At 40.5% G+C, this 21,768-nt stretch overlaps 2 protein-coding genes across 8 annotated transcripts in view; one reads left to right on the plus strand and one right to left on the minus strand.

Moving 5' to 3' along the window:
- Positions 1-19,134, minus strand: part of ZFYVE26 (zinc finger FYVE-type containing 26) — a 48,914-nt gene extending 29,780 nt beyond the window's left edge. For 3 of the 7 annotated variants that reach the window (XM_042865793.1, XM_042864151.1, XM_042868946.1), the window contains exons 1-17: positions 18,728-19,003; positions 17,792-17,870; positions 16,638-16,727; positions 15,494-16,043; positions 14,399-14,529; positions 13,440-13,604; positions 12,202-12,290; positions 11,748-11,908; positions 8,171-8,392; positions 6,945-7,598; positions 5,723-5,812; positions 4,930-4,998; positions 4,337-4,488; positions 2,771-2,969; positions 2,155-2,418; positions 1,881-2,012; positions 1,434-1,598 (exon numbers count right to left, since the gene is read on the minus strand). In XM_042865793.1, coding sequence (XP_042721727.1) covers positions 1,434-1,598; positions 1,881-2,012; positions 2,155-2,418; positions 2,771-2,969; positions 4,337-4,488; positions 4,930-4,998; positions 5,723-5,812; positions 6,945-7,598; positions 8,171-8,392; positions 11,748-11,908; positions 12,202-12,290; positions 13,440-13,604; positions 14,399-14,529; positions 15,494-16,043; positions 16,638-16,727; positions 17,792-17,870; positions 18,728-18,918 — 3,403 coding nt within the window. In that variant the 5' untranslated portion in view covers positions 18,919-19,003. Of the gene's footprint in view, positions 1-1,433; positions 1,599-1,880; positions 2,013-2,154; positions 2,419-2,770; positions 2,970-4,336; positions 4,489-4,929; positions 4,999-5,722; positions 5,813-6,944; positions 7,599-8,170; positions 8,393-11,747; positions 11,909-12,201; positions 12,291-13,439; positions 13,605-14,398; positions 14,530-15,493; positions 16,044-16,637; positions 16,728-16,858; positions 16,898-17,791; positions 17,871-18,727; positions 19,004-19,118 lie in introns of those variants that run through there. The other 4 variants (XM_042864952.1, XM_042867384.1, XM_042866558.1 and 1 more) reach the window with 4 other exon arrangements.
- Positions 19,135-20,739: 1,605 nt separating this feature from the next.
- The window catches only part of LOC122177621 (galectin-related protein A-like), a 3,819-nt gene continuing 2,790 nt past the window's right edge, over positions 20,740-21,768 (plus strand). Inside the window, exon 1 of the mRNA XM_042867202.1 lies at positions 20,740-20,872. Within this exon, the coding sequence (XP_042723136.1) occupies positions 20,846-20,872 (27 nt within the window). The 5' untranslated portion in view covers positions 20,740-20,845. The remainder of the gene's footprint in view (positions 20,873-21,768) is intronic.

Here is a 21,768-nt window from a genome sequence, read left to right on the forward strand (position 1 = left end):
TTTAATGAAAAAAGAAAACACAGATCCAAGACTAAGCAAGCACTAAATGTCAAAAGAAGTGGAAACAAACAAATGTCAAACAAAGTGGTTGTGGAACTGGAGAAAGTACATTAAAAAAAATAAATAGAAAAAGAGAGAAGTGGTTTAGTGTTGATGAACATGATTCATCTAAATTGGCATCCTTGCAAACAGCATCTCAGAAAATATATTTGGTTGCATCATTATAGATAAGCTTATTCCAAAACACAACTGTTGACCACTCACTATGTTCCAAAATGTTCAGCCCTTACAATTCTCCTAATGTTTGCTCAAACATAAAATAATTGAAATATTTTATAAACATTAAACATAAGCATGCCGTTTGAAAGTTCAGAAAAATGGAAAAAACCAAATAAATAAATGGTCCTAGTACAATTAAATAAAGTGAACTCTGAGAAAAGGCAGAAAAAACACAATCCTAGAAGACTCCTTCAGAAAAGGATGAACCCTTTTTTGTTAGGCCTAAGAAAACCAGAAGGTATGTTATATTACAGTCATTTTACATGTTTGCCTTCTTTTTCTAAAAGCTACAGAAAAAGCAGCAATAAGAATACATCTAATTAAGTATGAGCAGCCAGGTTAAAATATACTTACAAGATTTCTTTGCTATGATTGAAGAAAATAGTATAAATAAAATAGCAACTCAAATTTACATTTTCCATTCTTCTCTGGCAAGATCACAATTTTAGTTTTGAAAAGAAATGCTTGAACAGTAAGAATTACAGACAAAATCTCATATTTTGTATTCATAATTTTAAAGATAATATACGAGGCTGCTCCAATAGTAATGCCTCCTATTTTATTATGTTGGCCCATGATGTCAGAAGTGGATGTTGGTGGCAGTAGAGGTTGAACCTTCCCACCAATATTCATTTTGTTGCTGTTCAACAGATGGCACCAGAGAGACAGTCTGACACAGAAGTGTGTATGAAGCAAGTGTGCCAGTGAATTCCTCCAAGTGGAAAAAAATGGCACCTACTGACATCACTACTTGCTGAACATTTATGGAGACCAAATAGAGACTGTGAGCACACTGAGGTGGTGAGTTGTGCATTTCAGCAGTGGCAACAGCAACAGTGGTACCTCTGATGGTGAAGATTTTTAGAAGCATGGCAAGGGGCTCTTACTCATAGTCGGCAAAAAAGCAGAGCTAATGGTAGTGACTATGTTGAAAAATATCATTCTGTAGCCAAGAATTTGCTCCATGAAATAGTGTTACTGTGCTCTTTGAATCTGTTGTAGTTTCCAGAGAAATAAATAGGAGGCATTACTTTCAGAGCTAATTACCCATTTATGCATGCGTCAAAAAGCATTGCTACTAGATTTACAGTTTTCAGGACGCAATAAACATCTAGATCCATCTGTCAGTCTTCATGACCACAAAAATAACTCACCTACAGAACGTTCAACATGTGTCAGTGCTTTTAGAATTTGATCCAAATGTTGTGATAAAATAATCTCATTAGTAATACTTTCTTCAGTCAAGGCAGGATAGCAAGCTTGCAGAAGTTCTACAATACTGCATCGAAAATAACTGCTTATTTTCTCCTCTGAGAGCTCTACAAAGAAATAGAAACACCAACAAATACAGAAATACCATTGCACAGAAAAATACCTACAGAATCAAAACTGCATTAGAATACTGCTAGTTTGCCAGATTCAGAGTGACTCAGTAAATTCAAAACTGAGCTTGAATGTTTTTTGTTGTTCTTCCACTCCCTTTTCATTAAATACTAAGTAAGGTACTGAAAAATTTCTTAACTTCTCATTGCAACAGAAGGCAAGAATCTGAAATATTCAACAGATTTCCAACATACAGTTGTATAAGCAAAATAAACTACCTGATTTGGACTGCCCTTGCGATGTGCAGGAATAGTTGAGAATTTTACTTATTTGCTGAAGAAACGCTGGGAAACCCTTTATACTTTCAGAACGCAGCAAAACAAAATCAGGTCGGTGACCTGGAGAAGTCACTGGACAAACAGGGCAAAATAAAAGTTAGGAACGAAAAAAAGGAGAAAAAAAAAATTTTCATATTGTCTGTATGATTATAACACTGGTGCTAACACAAACACCAGCTCATATGAAGGCTTTTTCTACAAGTCAAAAGCCTACCCCGAGTTTCAAGGCTGCTGTACAGCTTTCTTTCTGCTGTCTCCAAAAGCTGTTTGCATGTCTTCCAAAGACGGCACTGCGTACAAGCTAGATCAAACGCTGCCATTGCTGAGGGACTGAGGTCCTCAAGGACTTCCCAGAGAGGATCAGTGTGCTCCAGCTGGATGTTGCTGACCCAGAAATTTTCTTGGAGAGTAGGGGCAAGACTTCCAGAAGTTGCAAGCAATTTATCAGTAACATCCGAGATGGAATAGAACACCATACCTACATAAGTCAGCAAAACAATCAATCACTAATTATACAGGATTTTTATCTCAATATCCTGGCAAGGATAGTTATTTTCTAATCTTTTATGAAAATAGCTCATTAGATGGCCTGCTTCACAAAATTTTTACTGTGGAATTGATAAAACTAACAGAGCACTAACAGTAAGCTTCAGTACTCTGGATTTCCTTTTATGTCAAAGAAGAGATATTTACCTTTCTGAACAATTATTCCACTAATTATGACACTACTTGAATTGTTTTCTTCTGCTTTCTATTTCTCCCTCATCTTTTTGAAGTACTCAAAACAAACAAACAGAAAAAAAATAAAATAAAAAACCCACAGTCCTTACCAGCTGCTGCTGCATTCCCAATAGCCTGCAACGTTGAGCGGCCGCTGCCAGACCTCCTGATGCCTCCAGTACCATCTGACACTTGATTCTCAATATTGTGCTCCACTCTGGCCATTTCTCGTACTGCCTCCTGGTAGCGCTCCATGAAAACCAACTCACCATAGCAAGGTGAAGTATCCAGGTTGAACATCAAAGCCACCTTTCAAATTAACAATAAATGCTATTACAGAGCATATCAAAAGAAGTTCTCAAGGGTCAAAGAACTGAGTTTTCTACAGGAGTTGAGGGAATAAAATGAGACTGGTACTTCAGCTGAAAACCATGCACTCTGCAGGCAAAAATAGTATTTATTTTCCCCCTCCAAGTTTTAAGTGCCTGAAAAACAGCCTTAAAGACACTTTCAGACTTCATACATGTGTTGTATCTACTAGTTCATCTACTATTTGCAGCAAGACTAGAGTTGAATTAATTTTCATAATTGCATCTTTGTGATTTCAGATTATTATGTAGCAAGGATTTCAGTTTACTACGTGGCAATACTTGCTATGTAGCAAGTCAGACCTCCAAACTAAGCTATTTAAACAAATTCTTATTCAGCAACGAATACTTTCTAGAAATTTAAACACAGTAGATGAGCATGGATGTGCAAGATCCTATTAGTTAACCATCAACAGAATGCAAACCAACCTTTAATTCTTTACCATCAGCAATATTGACATTCAGAGTAACAAAACAAATGAAATGCTTTTTGGCCCATCTAAGTATAGGAAAGATGAAGCGGCACGCTTGACATCAAACAGGACTAATGAGCAGAGTAGCAGCTTGCTGCTAGTGCAGTAACTGAAACAATATTAACTGCCTCAATATTGCTATTTGAAAAATCAGCCAGGTCCCTGCTTTTTGCACATGATCTAATAGCTCAAAATGCACCTCAAGATATTTTTCAGAGCATAAATTCAAAAGTCACATAAAGAAAACTAACCTTGAGGGAGTTAAAAAAAGAAAACAAACAACCATAACTACGGATGAGTAGGTTGTTAGTTCCAAGTCTATTTTCAGTACTCTAAGTTTCAGTCTCAAAACATACCTCCTAACAAATAAATTCAGTCATCATTTTGGCTCCATTTTATATTTTAATTTTTTTTTAACCCTGCTTAAAAGAAGCATAGCCATGATTTTGATTCATTGGACTGAAGCAAGCTGTTCAAGTGTTGCTTCCTCATTTGGCTTCACGTGACCTCTTGACTTTTTTCATTTTGCTGAAATACTAAGCTTGGCCAGCTCTGATTAAACACTGTCACTGGCTTTGAGAAACCAGTCTTAGAAGAGTAGTTTTCATACAATAGGTTTAAAAAAAAAAAAAAAAAAAAAGGCATCCTTAAATTTGGATTAACTTTGCTCATCTTGCTCGCACCTATTTCTGCAGTGACCCTTTCACTCGGAATGCAGATGCTTCAGCTCTGTGTTTGCTAATGGAGGAGGAGCAGGAACTTCATCAGCCACCATAAGCACAAATGCCAACACCAAGCTATTTTCTAAATTGCACAAGGTACACACATCATTTACCTGATGGGCTTCTACAAAGTTTCCTCTCAAAACACAAGAAACCAACAGTGATTCTGGTGGGGAAAGCATCATAGGAATTAGGGGATTTTGCTGCTGTGGTCTGGCTCTACTTTCCAAATCACCCGACCCAGACACATTACTGGTACTTCCCTCTGCAAGACAAGAGAATGAATCAGTACACCATTATAGAAAAACAAAACATTTCACTAGTTAGCAGCCAGCTACCAGATAGCAGCACTATACATATTTAAAACAGAAACACAGGAGCAGAATCACACAGAAATTTTAAGGTAAAGAGGGTAACATAAGCTCCTTGTTGAAGATTCTCCGAAGATTTCACTGTTTGGGCAGAACATAGTTTCCTGCAAGCCAAACATACCCAGAAAAAAAATGCTATTTTCTTATTCTAGAAGAGGAGATGCATATTATTCTAATTAGAAAAAAAAAAAATGTCATCCAAAAATGGAAATCCTGACATTGAACAGTTCTAACTCTGTCCTGTACAGAGAAGTAATTTACATTAATCAGTCAGACAAGTATTTCATCGTGGCACACTGGCAAGACAAAGAAATACCACTTTTGTGGCTTAATACCTGAGGTACTGGCACTTAGCTCACTACTCGTACTTTCCCACGATGGACTGGAAGTTTCCTCTTTCCCATCTAAAATAAAAGCAAATCAAAACAAGAATGTGAAACACACTTTTTCTAGAAAAGGTACTTAAAATGTATTGCAGATAACAGGCAAGCAACTGCAAAAGATCTTCAAAATTATTTCACAAATGAGATGTCTCTGACTACCCACGTTTAATGTAAAAAAAAAAAAAAAAAAAAAAAAAAACCAAAATGCCTACTAACAAAAAGTAAACACTAGGCAAGAGATAGTAAGGTGGTGTAGCCCCATCAGTGATAAATTATCAGCTATGTCTTAAACCAAAACCAGGCTTACCTTTTCAGGTCTAAACAGAAAATTTTATCTTATGGCTGTCAATGTAAGTCACAAAGGTACCATGAATTCACAGACTAAATACTAATTTGATATGAACGAAAATATAGCAGTCATCGGATATAATGGAGGAAAGAAAGAATTCTTATAGGAGGAAAGAAGTTGTACGGTTCTTCCCCCACCCCTAATCAGAATACATGTTAAAGAATTTACTTCCTTAGCTGAATTTAAAATAAATGATCTTTTATTTCTGCAGGTGAGCTTTAGGGAAATAGCCTCAACCCAAGTGGAACTGGACTAAGACACTTGAAACTAGCTGGAAAACTAGTTGAAAAAACAAATCTAGTTCTCTGGTTTTAGTCCATTAAATCTAATTGCATTCAGCTGTGAACTCAGCACAGCACGTTTCAGAGACCCTCTCCAAGCCATTTTTCAACTCACCTGTTCTGTATCTTTGAGATCTACCTCGTTTCCTAAAACTGGTGCACCTAACTAAAGAGCTGCATCTCCGAGAAACTGCAGGCTGATGTTCTGTAAAAGAGACATTTAAACAAATAATTACCAAATAGCTAGGCAGCCCACTATCACAGTGATTGTCTACCTTGAGGAATCTATCAGCACATCTACACCGGTAGAGCTATGGTAGCAGATCTCCAAATAAAGGAAACACAGTTGGCGTCAGCTAAAGAGCTCTTCTGCTGTAGAGTTGAAATCAGTAGCTTGAAGCAATTTTGATGCAATTCAACAACGCATGCATTTTTTCCAAATGTATGCATTTGATGTTGCTTGGAACAAACTGTACCTTCCATACACTCCAAATGAGTGCAACTATACAGAAAAATAGGTATTATCCAAGCACGCAAGCAGCTAGAAACAAGGCAAAAAAAAAAAAAAAAAAAAGAAAAGAAATAGCAAAAGAAATAGTTAGATTTGCTATTAAGATTTGAACACAGTTATTCCAAAGAAAGCTGCTCCCAGGAAAGCAAAGCAGTAGCATAACACACACCAGGATTTCCTTACCAGCTTTCATCTCTGCAGAAAAAAAATCTGCATATTATGCATTTTAAACTCCATGCTGGAAACACTAACAGAATATCCTTCCCTAACAGTGCAGTAAAAACCAGCAGACACCAGCAGCCCTGCTTCAGTAGCACTGTTGTGAAGCAACTGCTATCAACAGGGTTGAGGTGGTCTAATTGCAATCAAACAGCTGTGATTACAGAACACAATCTTACGCAGCTGAAATCAGTGCCAGACTTGTGCCCAAGCACTTCAAACAGATTTCCAAAATATAACTGCCCTTTCCTTCCAACAACCACACTTGTGTGCTTGGACCATTTGAGGTCCATACTGCCCAGACTTTGCACAGTCTAAGATATGCAATAAGCAACACTCCGATTCAGGCAAAAATCTGACAGGAATTGGGGGGGTTGAGGGGGGGGAGAGGGAAATGAAAATCTGAACTTTCTGATTAAAATAGAGAATTCTCTTAAGAGAATGGTGCAGGAACCAGGTGATCTCTAACTAGGTCACTCTCCTAATACCTGCCAAAATGCACTCTCCTTCACCAAGATGCTCAGGGAACTTAGTCTCAAGGGCATTGCCTGAAGAGCTGTAACTGAACAGTGTTCATATACCAGAAAGTGCCAAACACAAAGCCTACCTGCATTTCTGTTGCTCATCACTACCTTGTAACGCCAGTGAGCTTCAGAAAGGTATTTGGAGAACTGTAATACACGACTTCCAAAGCCATCTCTGCTTGCAGAAAGGTTCAAGCACTCAACAAGCTCCAGCTCTTCACGAAGAACATTACTGGAGTCCCATGGGAGAGAACTCTGAATTTCTTCCAGATGGTTGAGGAGCAATGAGAGGAAGGCATCCATGGCCACGTCATCCACTAAAAATCCAGTGACACTGCTGGTGAAGTGTTTCAAATCTGGGTAGCTTAGCCTAGAGGATTCACAGCTTTTGCCACACTGCTCCAAGTCAGGAAGATTTTGAGCGTCCAAGTGATCTGTTCGAGCAGCTAACGGATACTTCTCTAACTTCTTTCCAGCCTTTATTAGGTGCTGTGGACTTTCTGATGCAGAAGACCGCCGACTGGCACTGCCTTCTACACTCACAGCAGAACTCTTTTTGTCAAGATCATCATCCTCTGCATAGTCCTCAGGTAGAAGATTGTCACTGTGGAGGTCACTGTAGGAAACAAAAAGCAAGGAGAAGATGTTCTCCAGAACCTCCAGGCGCAGCGGGACAGGAATGCTCCTTAAGAACTGGTGACACTTCACAAGATATTGAGAAAAGACAGGAGAGCAATCTGTACATGCAAAAACAAAAATAAAGATCACTTACAATGTTTTCCAGGAGTTCTTTCCTCCCATATCTCTAAGGAAATCCCCAAGACAACTCTCCCAGTAGCTCAGGGGTGATCATTTCTTCACACATCAAGTACATATGTTTATCTTTTTAAATGCAAAACAGTGACTTCCCTCTTTCCTCTCAGCAGCATCAATCATCACCCTGTGCAACAATGTGCAAACTCAGATTACAGGCACTCTAGTCATAATAAAAAAAATCCCAGATTTTAGGAAACTGGGATTTCCTGGAAATTGTGAGCTCTTAGGAAAGCATCCCTGCCACAAACATTCCATTATTTCCTTTCTGCGCTATATTTTGATCTAATAAATGCTTTACAACAAGACAGATCCTTGTTCTATCCATATCCATCATTACTAAAGGTAACAGGATCTCTCAGAAGTGCCATCATACGCGTCTGCAAAACACGCACAGCCCACTGAATACATACTGTGTGTACAATTACATGATAATTCAGAGCTCAACAAATGCAAAAGTATAAGCTACTGAAACTGAGAAAGCAAGCCAGTTCACCTGCTGGATCTCCAGAAGCTGTTTCTTCAGGGATATCACAAAGAAGGCTGCGTATGCAATCTTTGCACTTGGAATGCTTATGGGAATTCACACAGAGAGCATAGATAGCATACTTCATGGCACAAAATGCTCTGAACAGCACCAGACTGCGTTGCTGGCTGAGAGCATTAGGGAGTGGTGCTGCTGTGGAAGAAAACAAGGTTGGTGAGAGGGTAGCAAGCTCTGGAAAAAAAAAAAAAAAAAAAAAAAAAAAAGTGAATTGTCTTTTGCAGTTCCCACACTTTCTGGTCTTTCTCACAGAATGGCCAGGGTTGAAAGGGACCTCAAGGATCATGAATCTCTAACCCCCCTGCCACAGGCAGGGCCACCAACCTCCCCATTTAATACTAGACCAGGTTGCCCAGGGCCCCATCCAATCTGGCCTTGAACATCTCCAGGGATGGGACGTCCACAAACTCTCTGGGCAGCCTGTTCCAGCACCTCACCACTCTCTATAACGAACTTCTCCTCCAGTGTCACCTCCCTGCCAGCTTTGCTCTACCTCACTGTTACCTCACAGCATTTTAAAATAATATATTCTGCAAGTTTGTGTTACAAGATATGGCTACAGCAAGAACGATCAAAGTCTTCTCAGGAAAAGTCTCACTAGAGAAAAGTGGTTAAGCTGCACTTTTGCATTTACAACACATTGTTCCAACATCTTATAGTTTCATACTCTATCACACAATAGGTAAGTAGAGAGACAACACAGAAGACAGTGTAGACTGGCTATGACTTGTGAGATTGGAACATCACCACTTCTACAGATTTGTACTAATAAATGCTGCCTTTTGATTCTATCCACCGGTCACATTTACCGCATGTGATCTGCAACAGAAAGTACAGTCCCACAGTTTGAGTGAGACTTAGAGCAGCTTAAAGTACTACTCTCACTCCTTCCCCTTTTGCTATTTTCAAAGGGAAGGAGGTATCATTGTCACATGCCAGAGACATGGTCCCTTTACAACTCTGATATTCTGCTGCAGTTACTCAAAAGTACTGTCAGCATCTCCTTCAAATAGGAAGGAAATGTACAGTCATATATTCTGTTATAAGTTTTAAATGAGTTATTAAACTACTATGCAAAAGTGAAAAATGGAAAACAAAAAAATCAGCAATAAATTAGTGTTGGAATCCACTGTTTTCCATTCTTATACAAGGGGTAGATTGCCATTGCCTACTGTCATGCAGAGAAAGCACTCACAAAGCATTTTAAACAGAGACTGGTTCCATCCACTGGTAAGGTGTCCATCCAAATGCTGAGACTGAAGAGCACTACCTAGAAAGTGTTCTGGTACTGTCCTCCACAAGGTTCAGACACGGTTTCAAAGAAAAACAACACCAGCCCGAACTCTCCCAAAAACTGCAGAACAGCCAAAACACAGCCCTGAGAGCTGATACAGTTGAAAACCCACTATTCTCTATCAATGCAATTCTGAACAGCAGCAGTACTGCTGAAAACAGTAGCATCAGCAACAGACAAATGAGAAAACACTCAAGCATGAATCCTTCTCAGAATTCACACAGAGTACCACTACAGTGCACCAGATCTCCACTGCTATATAGCACCTGAAAAGCTCTCAACACCACTGTGTTAAGAGAACTTCAGGCATGTGGAGACAGAGGTCTGATAAATACAGTGCAATGACAAGCAAGATGCTAGCCAGAGTCACTGTAAGATATACAGTGGTAATCTAATGAAGTTTAGTTTTGCTTTCCACATATGCTCATAGAAAGACTCAGATGGAGAGTACCTGTGTTAGTATCTGCATCTACACCAACCCTTTTCCTTGCATCAGTACTGAAAAAACAACCTATAACCATAAGCATTTGACTTTCCTACCCTAGAAACATTAATACCTTACTGTTGAATTCTTTCACACATCGGGAATTCTTTGTTACCGAGACTGATGACACACAAACTAGTAATGCACTGATCTGAAGGGCACCTTCCAACTGTCAACCACTACTGCTATTTCAGTTTCACTACTGCAGCTGACAGATGTGTCAGCAACAGAAGGAAGAAGGGGAAGAGAGTAGGATGAGGAGAGAAAAATGCCTGTTAACATTATAAAATCAGAACTTAGAACTTTATTAACTCTAATCCTCTCTTAAAAATTCAAAACATTATTTTAAAGGAGTTTCTGTAAAACTGCGTACTGTAAATTTTGAATACTGAAATTTTGCCTTCATTAACTAGTTCCGCAAATTAAGGGGATCTGAAAGAAGAAAAACTACAGCTAGAGTTCATTTGCTACAGTCACGCAGCTCCCAGAAGACAGGACTGACAGGACTGCCTCTTCCTGACTTTGAAGGATATATAACAGAAGTCAAAGAGAAAATAATTGAAATGTTACCAGTGATTAACAATCTATTATTAACACTGACCAAAACAATTATTTTCAAAAAGCAAGAACTCTGGATATGGAGTCTATATAGAGGTCTCAATCATGAAGGTTGTTTTCTTCGGGGTTTTTTGTTTGTTTGTTTGTTTTTAAGACTTATTCAGGATAACAGTCATGGCAACATTAACAAGGTCAATAAATACAGGACTGGAAGTTGACATCTTAATAACATGATATTGGATAGCAATCATCAAAAGCTCCATCACTGAGAGCTCTCCATGTAACTGGTGTTGAAACTGGGGCGAATTCATAAATGTGCAAAGAAGGAACAAACAAAATGTTGCAATTTCTTAGTTTCTGGTATACTTGGAAAGACTGAGCCTCTGTACCATTGTTAAGAGGCCCTGTCAGAAAACAGTATTAAAGTTACAGTGGTCAAAACTGGACACAAGCTGCACACAAACAAGTGTGTAAGGACAGTCACTTCTAAGTGAACTGACATAACCAGCAGTATCAGGTAATTCTAGGCACCAAACTGGGACGTGGGACAATGATAGAATAGAGGAAAGAGGGACATAAAGGCAGCCTGAAGGCAAATAGGTAAATCTTAAATTTAGTAAGATTTAATTGTAAAAGGAGGAAAAAAAAAACCAACAATATTTCATATCTTCTACAAGTGAAGATGTTACAGCATGAGACACTGCCAATTTCATATGGTTTTGTCCTTTGGTTTTAAATTGAGTGCAGAGATAGCTGAAATTCAAAACACATAATTCAAGCCACGTTTGTTATACAACATGTAAGCAACAGTGAATAAAAAAAATAGTTTCAGAATTCACTCCGCTTCAAGCAACAAAAGAGGAAGACCATTATACAGTTTTTCTGAAACAAGAAGTAAAAAGTGCATGTAAATTTCCAAGCACGTGCAAAATCCTACTGCCTTCAAAAAACTTGTACAAAGGTGTGTCCTTGTGAGATTAAAGAGACCTCACAGCTCCTTCCCAGGAGACAGTTTAGTCTCCTAAAGGACTCTAACCTAATTTCCACATGATCTCTAGTTTTATTCTCCAAAAGAATCAATAAATAACATCTTCCTCATTTACAGAAATCGGTCATAAGAACAGACTCTTCCTGGCAGAAATACTGAGCAGGACCAGGGGTTTTCCTGATTTGTCTCTATTCTACTCATTTACCCTGCAACTGTCGGTCTCTAGGAGGAACTTTCTGAAGCAGCTCAATAACATCCTCTTCATTTAGAGTCAGAAGATTAGTGAGATGGTGAAGAGAGTATATCGCAGTATGGCAATCTAGACTGTGCAAGTGTTGCAAGAGAACCTTTCTTGGGATAGTAATACTGCAAGAGAAAACAAACAAAGAGATGACATACATTTAGGTCTTTCCTTCTACCATGTTTAAAGATACACTTCCCCCTCTAATTTGCATTCAACCCAATTACAGCAGTTAGGAAGTTAAACAAATAACGTAAGTAGCGCCCACAGAGTATTTTCTTAAGCTTGGCTTATGCAGATACCAGGAGATGAGCAGCCAGTATTCACAAAAGAGAGCGCAATTTCTACCTGTACATAACAGTGACTAACAGGCAGGCAGCTTTAGCAAGACAGTTTGGAAAAAGTTCTTCTACTTCACCTGTTTTGCTGTATGCACCATTCAAGAACTTCCACTTGAGCCCAGAGCCCATCACAGAAATCTTTTAGTACTGAATCATTGCACAAATCCTAAATGGAAAGACAAACAAAAGAATCCCTTTACAACAAATCCTCTAATTCAACCGCAGGAACAAGCTCGTGTCACATATGAGGGTTCATAAGACTTCTACCCAGGGGTAGCTTTCAAGTGCAGAAAATTGCCAGTTTTATTACAAAGGCAGCAAAAAAAGAGCTACTCTGAAGGAACATTAAAATCCATCAGCCTCCACACAATTCACTTACAGACCATGCAAACATGAATTCACTGCTTTTCAAGGTTAGCTTTTAAAAACAAAACTAATGCTTTGACCTCTAGAATTAATTACATAGCGCACACTCTCCTTTTCCACATGCTCTTCTACTGCAGATGCCTGCCTGTTAAAACCAGATTCAAGGCATCCATTTTTCAGAGGCTACTGAATACATGTTAGATTGTAACCTCCTTGAGGCAGTATCATACTAGACCTGCCCCTAAGATCCAGCATTGCAGGGCTCCTGTTCCATCACCTCTGTCATTCAAGCCACTTGTCTGCAAAGCAAACATCACCTGAACAGCACCACATCCTCAGATTTAGGACTGTCAGTCTTCATCAAAGAGGAAGACTATCAAACGAAGAGGTGATTTCAGTCACAGATCCAGTGAGTGATTTTCCCTTATTTTGAGAAGGGGTATGGGAAATTTCCAAGCTCCCTTGTTACAGGTTAGATCTCACTTTACTTCCGACTACAATCAGTCTCCATCCAGAAACTGTTTACTAGATTAAATGACACTGATCAAACGTCCTCTGGCTCTTCTCAAAACTAGACAACAACTGTCACCATCTGTCTTCCTCTTATGTTAACAGCAAAGGGCTGAACAGCTTCTGTAAGATAAACTTTCATAGTCACCTGCACAATCATACACCTATCACAGCTAAGGAGTAACAAGAAAAGCATCCAACTGCATTACCTAACACAACTGTAGCATCTTTTTGAGAAAGATTGGAAACTCTTTATTTTGCTTTGTTTAAAGAAAATCTGCAATTCAGATTCTCACAATTTGAGGTTGTAAATTTTTCTTTCAAATTACAGGAAAATTTAAAAACAAACAAACACAGAAATTCAACTAACAACCTAAGAATACAAACTGAATTCATTGGATTCAGACTGGGACACTGTCCCTTGCTTTCTGTTGACTACCTGAGTTTTGTGAAGAGTCCACAGCAATGTTTTTGCTGATTCCAAGCTTTGACAGTGAGTCCATCCTAGCAACACCAAGAGGCGGCTGAGAGGACTGAATTCTCTCCTCAGTAAGCTGCTCAGGCCTGAGAAGTCTTCTCTTTTCAGCAAAGCTAATGCTGTCACCTAGAAAACAAAAGGAAGAAGCATTTATCTTTCCAAGATGCAAAGATTCATAATACTTAATGGGTTATGTAAGTAAGAAGCCGTTTCAACATTATCTTCACTAAAATAGAGAAGCTCTGCACCTGAAACTTTCCTGAAGTTGTATTTCACAAGCCATCAAGTTACTTTTCCATAAAACTGGAGGAAAAAAAAACATCATTTCAAATGCTTGCTTTCTGTGGATTATGTCTCTGTCAAGAGCACCACGTAAGAAACTTGAGTGAGCAGGCCATCTAGAAATACAACTACATTCAAGTCAAAAAACTTAAATCTACATTCGAACAGTTATCACCAACCCGGATGCTATTGCTTCAATGTAAATATGCTCAAATAACTTAAATCTTACCACAGCATCTTTTGCCAGAACTTAACGCTCTTTAAAACACAAAGTTTTACCTTGCCAACTCCTGAGTTTCACCGCCCCAGCTACCAGCATCAGAAAAGCTAACCAACCAGACCCAGGCCACAGAGTAAATCAACAGGCATAACAAACAAAAATGCAAAATGTGACTTGTTAAAATCTGAAGATCTAAGATTTGATCTCATGCAGAAGTGCTTTTCCAAAAATCTCATTGAAGGCTTTGAGTTCATCACACAGCTAGAAGTAAGGGAGTTATCATCAGTCACCTCTGTGTTCTTATAAAGTTGTGAATCCTAATAAACACCATTTGAAAAAACTCTTCTGGGCAACACCAGATACAAGGACTGACTTAAGTTGCCACTGGGGTTCTCCCTAAATGTGTTTTTGGTCATACCAGAATCTGTTCCAGAAAGTGCTTGCTACTGCTCAAGCAGTAGAAATACACTGTCTTCCATGAAGAAGCCTCTCTGTGATCTGAAAACAAATTCATCATGGTTCGCTCTGCATCCAGCTGCTCAGACGATCCTAAAAAATATCACAGGATTACCTTCCAGTACAGATAGAGCAGTATCTTTAAATGAAGCATAGTTGCTGCTAATTTAAACTGATGAACCTTCAACATTTCCTTGAATGCTGTTATATGTTAACTGTTAAGATGCTCAGATGCTGTTACTGGATCACGAGAAAACCAAGGAAAGAAGTAGTATGGTAAACAAGAAATAGGACGGATAGGAAAACAGGATATTGGACAGTTGAGAACATAGCAGAAGCCTGTACAGCACACAGGTTGCTCGCATTAGCTCAGGTCATAATGCATTTCTTTCTCCTTATCTATATCATGCATGAATTCCCACTTCTGTCCTGAGACACTGTGCTGCTCGCAGGGCCTAGCAAAGCCTTGTCTTAGATCTGCGCAAAGTGAAAATTCAAATGCTTCCACTAAGAAGGAAGGGGATCACATATCTATTTCTCTGTCCTACAAGGAAGCCCTACCTGTAGTTATTACCAGACAATGCCAATCTGTCACACCATACCAGCCTGAACTTTCCTTCAGCAATCTCTATTATTGAAAGAAAACTAATTGGCCTGAAATAAAACATCCTCCAACACTGTTCACCACGAGCTGGAATTGAACCAGTAAGAATTTTACATACACATGGAATGCCAATTTTCTACAAGCAATTTCCCGTCTCCCCCAAGAAAGAACTTCAGCAGAGAAACACTCAAGAAATTAAAATGGAGCACAGTATGGGGTGGTAAAGGAAATGCTCAGACAGAAGAGCTGTACAGATTGCAGAAATGTAGGAAGAGAACCAGTATTCCTATGTCAGATCCTTGCTTTAAGTCATTTTAGCATCATCTTTTACAGGACTCCACAGCTTGTAAGTTAAGGCACCTCAGCAAGAGCACTGCCTGATTCCTTGTCTGTTTAATGCCTAAACAGGATTGTTAAACAAGAAACCACAACAAAGAAAGAAGAAAAACGAACCTTTTCCTACTGATTTTGATACCAGAAATTTTTCTCTTGTTTTATCTACAAGAACACTGCTATATAGGTTTAACAGGCCACGGCTCCGCTTCCTCAGCATACAGCTTAGTAGCTTCTCCTCCCTCAGTGGGCTTCCCTCAGCCCAGCATACATCCAAGAGCTCCCTGAATAGGTGTTGCAGTTCATCAGCCTGGTGTTCCACCTCAAAAGTCACCATACTGAGAACAGAATAAATTATATCTACTAGTTCTCGTTGATCTAGCTCTGAAATCTCAGAACCACACTGAAGTCTCTGCAGAGATTTCAAGGAGTCACGAAGAAATTCAACAAAGATGTTTTGCAGAGAGCAGTACTGCTGGCTTGAAGGGCTGTGTGTGTCTTGATCCTCCTGGAAGAACTCCAGCAGGACCTGTACCCTCTGTGGAGCTCGTAACAGAAGTTTTCGGAGAGCAGAAACAACATCCAAACTGAATCTCTGAGAGCAGCCATCTCTTCTTTTCGTGTCTGCAGCACGTCTGTTCTGGGTGCACACATATGCTTCAAACAGCTCCTGACAGGGAAAGAATAGAAGGTTACACCTTCTGGACTCCACAGATATGATTTTTTTTTTTAATCCAAATAGGATAAACTTGAAAGCAAGAAGATAAATCAATTTGGAAACGTGAAATTAACTAGCTAATTCACTAATTGGAGTCTACATCATCCAGCAGTCTCCCTATAAGAGTGGATATGCTTAAATACATAACAAAATATAACTAAACCTATAACACACAACTACACTACACTCACTGGTCATATGCTCACAAATAATTTTACATCAATGTCTTAGTTCACACCAGCAGCTCCTACGGGATGGCAGATGTGCTACCCTCTTCTATCTCTTAGCAAAACGCTAGAAGACAAGTCTGCAATGCCCTTATTTTTTATTTTCTTTTGGCTGGCTCAAAAGATAACCATCTATTATTACACCCCTGAAAGAAATTACAATGATGAAGTTTATGAATATCATATTTCTGCGCAACAATACAGACAAGCGAGCAATCTACTACAATCTTGGAGGTTAGATGAAAATATACACAAAACTGTTAAGGTTGCACAATCCACATAACTAACAAGAAGAAGCCAGATACGCTAAGCAGCTCACCTTGAGGACTTCTTCAGAGACATCTTTCTGCAATTCTTCCAAGAACAATAAAAATTCTGTTTCTCTCTGAAGAACAACAGGTACAGTTTTCTGAAACAATAAAAGAGAATGGGGAAAATATTAACCAACATAAGCTTTATTTATCTGTACTATCATAACTGAATCTTAGCTATTTCATTAACTTTTTAAGGCAGACAAATATCTCTCTGAAGAAACTTAACTCTCAACTGAAGACTATTCCACATCTAGAACGTGCTGCTGCACCAGTAGATTCCACTGGAATAGGAGACAAAATATCACTTCCTCAGGAATTATAATATTTAATAATTATAATAATAATAATAATATAATTAATATTATAATATAATAATAATACTATATTTTATTATAATTATAATAATTATTATATTTATAATATATAATTATAATTACAATATAATATTATATTTAATATTATATTTTATATATTATATTAATAATATAACAATATAATATAATAATAATAATATATTTAATAATAATAATTTAAGGCATCTTCCATTAAAATAGTGAAGAAATTTAAAGCTTTTAGCAGTGTCAAGAACAAGTGAATTTAAAATGGAAAAACAAAAAAACAAAAACCCCACACACCACCAAACACACACATACATGACCACAGTACCCAGCATACAAATAAAACGAAGACAAATAAGGAAAAAGACTAGTTTCTCTTTCACTCATGAAGCAGGATACATCTGTCATTCTGAAAAGAGTGACACAGGAAGCACATGTTAAACTCCTATGGCATCAAAAGCTAATAAAGAATTATCTGATTCCTGAACTATTTCTTCATTCAGGTAAGAAAGGTGCTACACAAATGCAGAGCTTGATAAACTTAAGCCTTTCTGGTTACAGAAATACTCGGTGATAAAAAAAAAATTCTATTACCCAAGGAAACAACAAAAAAAACATTAGTTTTTAATCTCCAACGTGCAGAAGAGAAAGTCACTTTCAAAGATTAACAGCTGTTTCTTGAGAAGTTTGGTAAAAGAAAAACCAAAAGATCAGCTACCCTGAAAGCCTGATTTCATGAACAGCAGGAAAACCTGCTGTTACAAACAAGTAACAAGGAAAATATTCCACATTTGGAAGACAACTAGAACTAACTTCTGTACCTGATTCCTTGCAAGCCATTTTTCCAGCACAAGAAGCCAAAGCCAGGCAGCTCTCCATGGGCTGCAATTCTGTTCACATCTGTAAAAGCAATAAACATGGATATATCGGATTATACAACGACATTCCCTTTCCTTAGATTGTGGAAATCAGTTACTTTTATTTATTTATTTTCATTTCTTTATGCCTTATAATGACTAAATTTTTGGAGTCTAGCAGGAAAAGAATACAGAGAACACAGAACATTAACATTATTTACACGCTTGCTCAATTATTTCTGCTGTGCAAATAACGGCTTTTGGGTCTGTGAGAAACCAATTCTGTTGCCATAGTTCTCTTCTTCAAAACAATGAAATGTGTTTCTGGTCTAAAGTTCAGGCTATAGAACCCACTTTCAGTGCTTCAGCAGATTTCTCTGAAATCTGACTGCTTGTCAAGCTGCTATTTCCTGTCCCGTCTAGTTCTATCCCCCCAAATGAAGCAAACTCTTACATCACAACAGCACAAGCGTAGCTCTCTGTCCAAATTAAAGTTAACCTACTATACTGATCAAACAAACAAAAAACCTTCTAACTTGTATCAGCTTTTCATAAGCTCCACTTATACAGACATTTCAAAGTTGGTATTCAAAGCCAGCACCGTCAAAGGAACTAAGAAAAGAACTAAGAAAAGAAAAGAAAACAGAAAGAAAAAAGACAGCATAGCAGCCTTTCCCAGAACATTTACCGTTGCACAAACCTTAACGTGAAGTATGACCACACAAAGCTTTAACCCTCCCCGGATAGCAGCACGCCCTGCAGCGCTGGAAAGGCACCGTTCCTATGAACCAAACGCCTGGACACATCCGACACGCCTCAGCGCAGAAGCCCGCACTGCGCCCCACGTCCCGCCGGCCTCCCGCAGTCAGCAGCCATCGGACGCAGAGCGGCACTCCTTACCCGGCCGCCCGCGGACAGGCCACCAGCGCCTCCAGGATGGCCTCCACCTTCCCGGGGCCGTCGCCCCGCCACCGGCCCAGCTGTGGCACGCAGGCCTGCGCCAGCTCCCAGCGCCCGCTTCGCACGCACTCACAGAAGAACCCGAAGAGCCGCTCCAGAGAGGCCGCTTCTTCCTTGCCGAAGGGATGCATCCTCCCGGCACCTGGCCAGGGGACACGCGGAACGATGCCGGGAGGCCCCAGGTCTCCGCTTCACACGGAGCCGACACCAGCCCTCGGGGCCTCCCGCCGCGCCGACGGGGCGTTAAACGCTACAGAGCCCCGCGGGACGCTCCCGCCGCCCCCCGCCTCCTCAGCGCGGAGCGGCCGGGAGATCCCTCCGTTAGCGTTACCTGACGGGGCGGGCGCTGCGGCGGCACCGACTCTACCGAAGCACCGCCGCCGCCATCTTGGGAGGGGCCTCAGCTGATCGCGCCGCCGGGCGGGCATGGGGAGGCGCGCGCCCATTGGCCGGGTCGGGGCAGAAGGTAAACAAGCCGCCATCTTTCTTTGGGGAACCGGGCGGTGCCTAAGGGCTCCGGGCAGCGCTAGCCCCGCCCTCCCCGTAACCGCTCCTATCCCCATCCACCGGCACGCCCCGCGCCCCTCTCTGACAGCCGCTCCGATTGGCTTCCGCGGGAAGCTCCGCCCCTTCAGCGCGCCGTTCTGCCGAGCTTCCCGGTGGGTGGGCGGTGCCGCGCGGTGCGTGCGGTAAACGTACGGTGTGCGTGCCTGTGGGCGGGCGCGTGTGGGAAGGTTCGGGGTTAGAGCTGTTCGGTTGGAACGGGCCTTTAAGTATCTCGTGTTCCAACCGCGCTGCCTCAGGGCTAAGCAAAAGTTATAGCTAATGATGGAGGGGGCTGATAGGCACAGCTGTGGCTGGGTGTGTATGTACGTGTACACAGAGGGGAATATTTATGGGTAAACATACGCGGGTAAAAACAACTACGTTTTGATGCCGTTTCTGTCCTTACTCAAAGGAGTAAATATATGATACGTCGTTACAGGGTGTGAGAAAGGCGTGCATTGAGGGATACGTTCGTAGGTGTGTGCGTGCGTACCGCCGTGTGTACGGCTCTCTGCTGCCCTCTGTAAGGACGCAGAGCACGTGCTCTCCTTTGAAAGGGCCGGAGTGGAAGAAAAAAAATGTAGTTTACAAGAAGACACAATGCTTGTGTGTACTGTGTAGGCCACTCCAAAAGTAACGCCTCCTATTCATTTCCTTGGAAACTCCAGCGGGTATAAAGCACAATAACACCATTTGATCAAGGAAATTCTCAGCTACAAAACACTATATTTCAACACACTCACCACCATTCACTGTGCGTTTTCACCAGTGATGAACAAGAGCCAGCATGCTGCACGTGTAAAAATCTGCATGGCCATCTGGAACACAGTTTGTCCATCACATTGCTGTCACCGCTGCTGAAATGCACTACTCACCACCTCACTGTGCTCACATCCACTCTTTGGTCTCCATAAATGTTCAGCAAATGCTAATGAATGCCAATGGGTGCCATTTTTTTTCTGCATTCAGTGCCACACCTTTGGTTCATATGATCTTCCATGTCAAACGCCATTTTGACAGGCTGCCCCTCTGCTGCCATCTGTCACATGGTGATAAAATGTAACAGAATACTGGTGGGAAGTTTCAGCCTCTGCTGCCCTACCACCATCTGCTTCTGACATGGTGGGCCAACATCACAAACAGGAGGGATTTATTTCAGAGCAGCCCTCGTATATTTGTATAAACAAATGCAGTGTCTTGCAATATACACACGCACCAATATCTACTTCTTCAATACGTACACACAGACACAAAGGATATGCCTGGCCCTCCAGGCGGGTGGCAGGGTGCTTCATGCTGCTGCTCACTCCCTTGGCTGTGGTGCGCCCAGGCGTGTGGGCTGTGACTCAGCTGCTTGGCTGGGTGGTGCCCAAATACTGCTCAGCAGAGATAACTCGCCCCCTCTCCTGACATCCTCCCTTTATTCTGGGCTTTTTGTTTGTTTTTGTCATCACAAGAGAAAAGCTCCTCCAGGAACTCCTACAGCAGAGCAGTGTGTGCGACACAGCAGTGATGACAGAGAAGGAGAGGTGTCCCAAAGTAAGTGAGCAAAGGGGTCCCCAGGGCTCCTGAATGGAAAATAGGGGAAGGGGGCCATGTCCCTGCACACACACCTGCACACTCTGCAAGGTGCTGCAGGAGCTTGTACTGCTGCTGGCTATATGGCATCTTGAGTATTTCTCACCTGTACTAACAACTCAGCTTTGGCTGAGTGACTGCGTGTGGACAGCTGTGCTCCTGAGCTGATTTCAGTCATGCTGGAGGAGCTGGAAATGTTAAGACCTTATGGTTATGGTTTGATCTATTCTAGTTTGATCCCATATGCCTTTATTGACTCTTCTTCCTATGGGGCACCAGTGTGCCAACTATTTTTCAACCTGTACTTTCAATTTGGGGGTAACATCTTGCACAGGCAAGAAAGGAGCTGTGATGTGACACAGGACCTGTGTGATGATAAAGTTCATTTAGCCTCTACTAGCTACTTTCTCCAATTTGATTTTAAGTATCTCCTTAAAGCCGGTCTCCTTACTTGAGGAGCTGCTCCTGACCTAAAAATATGAGGAGGGTGATACTTTGCTTTTGTTATGAGGATTCATAACACACCTACTGAGTCACCTGCCCAGCTCTGCAAGGGTAAATGTACATTGTTAACAATCATCAGTAGTGGTAGTGGTGTCATTTTTTTTCATTCATTTTTTCCAACACTGGCACTGTTAGGAGCTAGGGGTTTATTAATGCATCTGAAGTGTGGTAAATGTTGGCTGGATGTAAATATCAAGAAGGGAAAAAAAAAGAACTGCTTAAGGTCATCTTAGCAAAAGGTATAGCTAGTATACTGAAATTAGGAAATGCAGTATAGGTGAAATGCTTTCTATCTTGAATTTGTGTTCCCATTAAGTAAGCTAGCATTCAATAATTCAAAATTCTAACACTGG

The sequence above is a fragment of the Lagopus leucura genome, unplaced genomic scaffold (genome assembly GCF_019238085.1).
Source record: "Lagopus leucura isolate 7727_CA_CO unplaced genomic scaffold, USGS_WTPT01 Super-Scaffold_1, whole genome shotgun sequence".
NCBI classification, from domain to species: Eukaryota; Metazoa; Chordata; class Aves; order Galliformes; family Phasianidae; genus Lagopus; species Lagopus leucura.